Source organism: Marmota monax, unplaced genomic scaffold (genome assembly GCF_021218885.2).
Source record: "Marmota monax isolate L192 unplaced genomic scaffold, Marmota_monax_Labrador192_F-V1.1 WCK01_AAM20220418_F8-fsc00008, whole genome shotgun sequence".
NCBI lineage: Eukaryota > Metazoa > Chordata > Mammalia > Rodentia > Sciuridae > Marmota > Marmota monax.
The window spans coordinates 4,128,243-4,136,027 of NW_026694432.1; the positions used below are offsets into that span (position 1 = coordinate 4,128,243).

General features: G+C 53.1%; 1 protein-coding gene across 1 annotated transcript; it reads right to left on the minus strand.

Moving 5' to 3' along the window:
* Positions 1 to 370: 370 nt before the first annotated feature.
* Positions 371 to 6,965, minus strand: Dmbx1 (diencephalon/mesencephalon homeobox 1). Its single transcript, XM_046469475.2, has 4 exons — positions 6,803 to 6,965; positions 3,387 to 3,565; positions 2,758 to 3,106; positions 371 to 1,838 (listed from the first exon to the last, which is right to left on the minus strand). Exons 1-4 carry the CDS (start codon positions 6,954 to 6,956, stop codon positions 1,387 to 1,389), a joined length of 1,134 nt encoding a protein of 377 aa, XP_046325431.1. The 5' UTR covers positions 6,957 to 6,965; the 3' UTR covers positions 371 to 1,386.
* Between the last annotated feature and the right edge of the window lie 820 nt (positions 6,966 to 7,785).

A 7,785-nucleotide genomic window follows, 5' to 3' on the forward strand; every position in this document is an offset into this window, starting at 1 on the left:
CTTCTGGGCCATCTAATTCAGACAGGGAAATGGTACCAAAGAAGCTTCAGGCTTGGCCAAGCTCACACTGCTACTGTGAGAGGAAGTCAGCTGAGCTGAGTGGCCTGGCCATAAACAGGAACATACCTCACCATGCCAGTGACTAGCCGGGCAGAATTACTTTCATAGTTGGCTCTGGAACAGGCAGTCAACAGAAGCCTGACACTATGTGCTGCTGTGTGGTTTGCATTTCACTGTGACCAGGAGCCCATGTTCAACCTTCCTGGCTCAGATGTACTCCGGGAAGAGCCAGAAACTGCTGAATGTGAAAATTCACATTGGGATTGCGGGAGAGGAGTACCAGCCCTGTTTTCTCTTAGGCACTCCTCCCCACCACCTCCTTCCAATCAGGAAAAATCTTACCAAAGAGGGTTCCAGAGCCCTGGTCAGACCTGGTGACCATTACTGACCCCAGCCTCGGGCCTTGGAGGATGCACAGGAAGGCATGCTGTCTATTCTACTGCCCACCTAGCCTGCATCCTGCCTCCACTCCCTCCTGGATCTGGGTGGGACCTCCAAACTGAGAAGAGAAAATGGCTCTTGTAGCCTTCCAGATGTCAGACCTGGGGAGGAGGTTTGTGAGGCCAGGGCTACCTCCTGCCCGCCACTCCAGGGTCTCCAATGAGGGCTTTGTTGCCTATTTGGGCATGAAATGGAATTGTTGCCTAGAGAGGGTACAAGTCTGGGAAGGAGACAGGGGCAGGCAGGGAAGAAGTAAGGAGGGAGAAGAGGACGAGAGAGATGGGAAGAAGCAGAATTACTAAAACTAAAAAGACCACGAGACACAGCTTGAGAACTGTGGACACCAACACAGCCAGCACCAGGGGGGACAGACATGAGAGGGAGACCAGAGTGGGCAAGACAGAGGGGCAGGGACAGAGAGATCAAGGGAGCTTCCAAGGAAGGGAGAGAAGAGGAAGGCTGGAGTGAGTGCAGAAGCTGTAGGTGGAGGCAAGGGTGGCAGTGGAGAAGAGATAGGAGGGGACAGGGGACCTGGGGCAGGCAGTGCCTGAAAATATAGCTTTATATATTTATATTTATATCTCACATTCCACACATCAACTGACTAGGGGGCAGAAGGGGAGGGAAGGGAAGGAGGAGGCCATACTGAGAAGGGGATCTAGCCAGCCTCTCACCACCTCCCCATTTGGCCTCCATGGGGTCCAAGCAGGGCCATGCAGAGGGATGTAGTTTTCACCTGGGGCTCTGAGGAAGGGGACAGGGAGAGACTTCCAGACCCCAGGATTCCTGGGCTCCCAAAATTAACTCCTAGAGAGCCTTCTGGGAATAACCATGGGGCTGGGAAAGAGGCACCCAAGACCCCTGGCTGGGTGGGAGGCCGGACAGTCAGTTGGGCAGCGTATCGAGTCCCAGGGAGGCCGCGTGCTGCTTGGCCCTGAGCCGCAGGTTCTCGATACTTGTGGTTTTACTGTTCAGGGCAGCCGAGGCAGGTGCCAGGCCTGCTGGGGGTGCAGGCAGCAGTGGGGATCCCCACACACCCTGGTGGGCAGCAGCGGCTGCTGACAGGGACTGGTAGTAGGACTGGCAGTGTAGTGAGCCCAGCGGGGCCATGTTGACGCCCAGGTAGGGCACTGCAGCAGCGGCGGCAGCAGCGGCAGGGGCTGGGCCCCCCACTTCAAACGATGAGTAGTGCACCAGGTTGTTAGTGGCCGCCATGTGCTGGCGAAACTGCTCCTGCAGACGGAAGAGGCTCAGCGGGGAGGAGGAGTAGGAGTGGGAGGGGCCAAGAAGGCCACCCCCTGGGGCTGCAGGAGCTATGGCCAGGCTGCCTGGGGAATCTGCAAGCAGAGAACCAAGAACCAAGTACTCAGGACTGGGGACTGGCCTGACAGCAGGGGTTCCCTTGCTTCCTATCCCTTGGCACTAGCGAAACAGGCTTTAGCTGAAACTATATCCATCCCATCTGAACCAGGGCACCCCCAGAAGTGTGGCTCAGAACGCTGAGAGGAAGGAACCTGAGGAATCTCCAGGGTTCCAGCCCAGGCTCCTGTGCCTGAATCCTTGGGGAGCCCTTGGCTCCTCCTTCCCTCCTGTCCTCAGCTCCCATCCCCTCCTATCAGGGCTCAGCTCACAGTCTCTAGGGTCTCCCTGCCTGGGCTTAGAATCTGTGTCTGAGATCTGCCTCAGGCCAGAGCTCTGTTCTGCACAAACATGGTTAGGGATGGGAGGCTTCAGCCCAGGGCAGCTCTGTGGGAAAGAGATGGGAAGGGGTTACTCAGCCCTGGAAAGATCCATCCTATAGACCCTCTCAGCAGGTGTCCCTTCCACAAGGGTCCCTAAGGAACCAGACCTCTGAGCTGAAAATACATGGAGCCAAGGCCCAAGGAAAGAGGGAATCTGGGGAGAAGTCTCTGCTGCATGTGGGAATCCTGGTACCCAGATGGTATTCACCCATCATCTGTCCTAGTTGTTGAAATATTAGAGTACTCCAAATGGTTGATAATTTTTGCCCTGGGCTTCTGACTGCTTCTCCCTGGCTCCCAGCCCCTCCCCCCCAAATCATCTAGACCTTTCCATGACTCAGCGACTAAACGTGAACATCTGGCACAGGCCTGCTATGGTCATGCCCCTGAGTGCTAGTTGTTGACTGTCCTCTACTCTGACACACGTCACATACTCAAGCCCCTGTCAGGCTGCACCTGCCTGTTCTGCCTGAGCTGGGGCCCCAGCATGACAGCAGCATCTCCCACGCCTCACCTGCCTTGGGGCTGCCCCTCTTGCAGCCCAGCCCCTTGCTCTCAGCCCCAGGGCTCTTCTCAGCTTTGGGATCTTCGGTCCCAGCCCTGGGGTCTTCCTCACGGTCCGGCTGGTCCTCAGGGGCTGACTCACTGGCCGACTGCTCAGACAGGCTCAGGTGAAGCTCAGCAGGGGCATCGCCACCCGGCAGGCTGGAGGGCTGGTCCATCTCCAGCTGGGTGTCTGGGGTTGGGGCCTCTGTCTTGCCTTCCCCATGGGAGCCCTCAGCCTCCTTCTGCTTCTGGAGCTGTTCTTTCTGCAGGCTGCGCTGCTTCTTGCGAAACTTGGCCCTGCGGTTCTTGAACCACACCTGGGGACAGGCAGAGGAGCAGTCAGAGGCGAGGAGAAAAGAAATGGGGTTGTTGTGGAGCAGGGTGCTCTGGGGAGGATGGAATAACTCTGCCTCCACCTCTAGGAAACTCACCCCCTCCATCCCTTCCAAATTGCCCCTCCTATCAACGAAGCCATCAGCGGAGGTAGCAGCTGCACCTCATCACCCACTGAGCAAATGCTGGCTCCTGGACAACCAGGAGCCAGACAGATGAGCTAGAGCTTATCTGTAAGAACTAGTTTGGGGAGCTGGGCCCTACCTGCACCCGGGCCTCAGGCAGGTTGGTGCACATGGCCAGCCTCTCACGCATCACCACATCTGGGTAATGAGTCTTCTGGAAGGTCTTTTCCAGGGCCTCCAACTGCTGAGCCGTGAACGCTGTGCGGCTGCGTCGCTGTTTGCGGTGCTGGGAGCCATAGCGGGCCTCCAAGATGATGTCTTGAAATGTACAGCCGTTGGAGGGCAAGGAGAGGGGGCCCATTTAATTATGGGAAATAGGTTTTGAATCTTAGCCTTCTCTGACCCACTCCAGCTGCAGTGACACAGGCATCTGTCAGAGCTGGATGCTGGCCCTTTGCCCTTGGAAATCACCCATCCCCTCTCCACTGGCTAAATTTTCAAAATCTCTCCATCCCATTATCTATTATGAGGACCACAGAGATCAACTCAGCTCCAAGAATGGTGTTAGGCATGTGATTGGGCAGGGTCTTTCTTATCTGGCTGGTATTGGGGATGGGTAGATATGTATTGTCCTAAGATTCTTAAAGTCTCAGACTACTATAATATTTTGAAATTACATAATGCTAATAATCTAAGAATCCACACCACAATGGTTCTACTACCCTATGGTCCTTAAATTCTGGATACTGAGGCTTCTGTGGCATCAGAGCATGAGAAGCCAGGCCATGAGCTGGTACTCACCTCAAGGTCTAGTTAAGGAGTCTCACTGGGCAAGAACTCCATTCTCTATCCTCTGCATCAAATCTCATCCTCCAGGGGACCCATTTGTCTCTGACGGCAGGACCAGAGGTTCCTGATCTTACTTTCCTGAACAGACAGCCTGATCTGGCAGGGCCCTGAGAGTTCGATAAAGGCCTGTTACACCCAGGCTTCACCCCTCTGGCTGCCTCCTCAGGGACAGGAAGACTAAGAGACTGTGCTCCAACATCATATTCTATGGTCCTGCTCACATGTCTGGTTCACAAAAACTACCCAGGATAGTGTCTGCCTGGGGCTGGTGGTGTCCAGCCTCCAGCCTTCTGCTTAACTAGAGCCTCTCCCTACTTACTGTCTCCCATCCTACCAAGGTGGATCCTGCCCTGTCTATGCTGAAGGGAGCCTGAGTTGTCTCTACCTCTGCACAGGGCTGCAGAGTTTCTCCCCTGGGGAGTCATTCACAACATCCTAAGTGGGAATGAGACAACCAAGTGTCCAGGAAGCCCCAGATTTGGGGATGTTACTTCCATTTAAAGGGAGCCCAATCCCTTACAAATCAGCCCTTTCCTAGACTAAGCCCTAAACTCATGCTGGTCACCTTAGTGCAACAGAGGGGTGAGGACTGTTTAGTCACCCCACCCTGGTAAGCAAACAACAGTACAAAGGGTAGGGTGGTCGCAGGGGAGGCCAGGCTTTCTATACCACAGGCAAAACTCCCCACTAGAAGGAGCAGCCCCTACCAACAGACATGAGCCATTCTCCCTGACTCCTTTTCCCTAAGCTCTGGCCCTTGGGTCCCAGAACACTGTCAGGAGCTAAAGTTACCACCAGGTTGAGCAGGGAATTCACTCCAAGCAGCCATAGCAGGGGCAAGACTGCACCCAGCATCCCCACACTGAGCACTGATGCCCCATGATGATCTAGAGAAGGGGTTTCCATTTTATCTTCTGAGTCCTGCCTGAAGGCCTGGCAGGGTCTAAAGAAGTAGGCTGGCCACCACCACATCCTCCCTGCCAGGCTGGCACCCCTACCTGGGCAGGGTTCTCAGACCCTGTCCCATTCTGTGCCTTGGCTCCTGCTGCTCCTCCCTCCTTGCCATGCCATTGTTTGTTTGTTTGTTTTTATTTTTTGTCAGTGCCAGGGATCAAACTCAGGGACTCCTGCATGCTAGGCAAGTGCTCTACCACTGAGCAACATCCCCACCCACCTTTGCTGTGCTTTTAGAGGCCTGATGCCTACCCCATGGTCTGCAGAAAGCCCTGACTGCACTGGCAGGTCCTGCAGCTCTGAACTGCCCACCATTCGCTCCTGTACTCCTCTATCATGCTGTCTCATGGCCCATGGGCACCTGCTCTCCATAGGAATTCCCTAAAGTCCCTGAGGACTGCCTGGCATAGACCTAGGCCCACATGGATTCAACAAAGTTTGGCCTGAGACAGGGTGGGGTGGGTGACATTGCCTTCCAAGAAAACAAGCTCCTCACCTATGTCATTGAATCCTTCCTCTACCCATTGAAAGGCAATCAAGGCAACGATCAATTAAACCAGGAATTGGGGGCAGGTAGGCTGTAGCTCCCTCCTGGTACTTCCCTTGGGTATTAGATACTAAAGACTTCTGAGCATGGCTGAGACTCTGCTGAACACCCTGTATGTGTTATCTCAATTATCTCTCAGCCATCCTATGGGATGGGCACTGCCACTATCCCAGGGGAAACTGAGTCTCAGAACAGAAGTGAACAGGAAGACCCTGCACTGACTGCAAGCTCTCCTTCCACAGCTCTCGTGTTCCAACCCCACTCATGAGTCTGAGTCTGAGTCTCCTTACACACAAAATGAAAATAATAATCTGTCTTCATGGGGATGGAACATTTTGAGAGAGAGAGAGAGAGAGAGAAGGAGGAGGACTTCACACAGTAGCTGGCACATACATGGCATTCACACCATGGAGCTATTATTACTTATTACTCCCTATGCCTACAGTTTCCTCCTAGCCCTCTTTCGGCTACTTTCAGCTGCTTTTCAGCTACTCTGGACTAGTCCAGTAGCCGTCTACCTTGGTTTCTTCATCTGCAAGTTAGCTAATGGCTACCTCTTGCACAAGCTTGTCATGGGATTTTCAAGGCACAGCCAGCACCAGGGTCCAGCACAGTGTGGGCAAATGGGCTGCACTGCGTATACAGGCACAGATTTTTGTTTAAGTGCTGCCAAAGTGAGAATAACACCCAGATTTTGAATTATCTCTGCCACGTGACCTGGGGCTCTTGGTTTTTGTTTTGTGTGTGGTGGGGGTTGTTTTGTTTTGGCATTGGGGATTGAACCCAGGAGCATTCTATCTCTTAGCTACATCCCCAGCACTGTTTTTCTTTTCAACGTGTTTTTTCAACACAATACTTTTATTTTACTTATTTTTCATGTGATGCTGAAGTTCAAACCCTGTGCCTCACACGTGCTAGACGAGCACTCTACCACTGAGCTACAAACCCAGCCCCTAGCACTTTTTATTTTATTTTTGGAGATAGGGTCTTGCTAAGTTGCTCAGGTTGGCCTCAAATTTGCAATCCTCCTGCCTCAGTCTCCCCAGTAGCTGGGATTACAACCTGAACCACCATGTCGGCTTGTGACCTGGAGCTTTTGAGCCAACCAGAATAGGCTTTCCCAACCCTCCTCTCTTTGTCTTCCAGAGACTCCTCCTCAAGGCCACGGGGGCCTAACCCCATGGTCCTGTCTCCAGGGCCCTTACCAGCCAGGCGCTCAGCCAGTGTAAGAGCGTGCACCGATGGCCGGTAGTCCGGGGCATGCTGGGCTTGCTGGGCTGCCTGCTGGTGCAGGTTGTACATGGCGCTGAGTGAGTTCATAGCATGCAGCGAGTAGCCGTTCACCCCATAGTGCTGCATAATGACATCCGCCTGCAGACAGGGGAGGAGAGAGGACATGAGGCAGAGCCATTAGATACTACCTTGGGACAGAACCCATCCACAGTCCACAGCCTGGATGCTCATGTCACCCCTAAGAGCTTTTGCCTTCCCATCAGAAAGTGGCCTGTCTTGCCCACACAAGGGGTCCAGCACTTACTCCTTCATTTACCCACTCTTTCAGTGATTCATCCAGCAGGACACCAGAATAGGATTCAACACCCTGGGCTCTAAAATCATTCTGCCTGGGCTGGAGTCTCGAGCCTGCCACTTAGGGACATTGTAACTTTGGGGAAGTCATTTAAGTTCTCTGACCCTCAGTTTACCCATCTGCAAGATGGGATTAACAATAGTACCAATCTTCTGGGGTTCCTGTGAGGATTAAGAGAAGTCTTTTCAACAGGGCCTGTTGTACTGTATGTGCTCAAAAATGTTAGTCTTGGCAGGGTGCAATGGCACACGCCTGTAATCCCAGCAGCTCAAGAGGCGGAGGCAGGAGGATCATGAATTCAAAGCCAGCCTCAGCAATTTAGCAAGATACTAAGCAACTCAGTAAGGCCCTGTCTCTAAATAAAATAGGCTGGGGATGTGTCTCAGTGACCAAGTGCCTTGAGTTTAATCCCAACTACTCACCCCCCAAAAAATTAGTCTTTGTGATTTCCCAATCCATTTGCTACTTTATGCAACCATCTCTCTGTTCAATTGCTCTTACTCATTTCTACATTCACTGATTCACTCACACACAAATTTATTCAACTGACACCCATGATGGCCCACTGGAGTGAAGTTCAGAGCTGAATTCTCACTGAGG

What these genes read in the sequence shown, in the direction of transcription:
- Dmbx1 (XM_046469475.2), bottom strand. Translation starts at nt 6,956, where the DNA reads ATGCAGCACTATGGGGTGAACGGCTACTCGCTGCATGCTATGAACTCA. An exon ending in TGCCTGAGGCCCGGGTGCAG is followed by an intron (nt 3,107 to 3,386) that starts GTAGGGCCCAGC and finishes GCCTGTCCCCAG; the next exon opens with GTGTGGTTCAAGAACCGCAG. An exon ending in GAGGGGCAGCCCCAAGGCAG is followed by an intron (nt 1,839 to 2,757) that starts GTGAGGCGTGGG and finishes CTCTGCTTGCAG; the next exon opens with ATTCCCCAGGCAGCCTGGCC.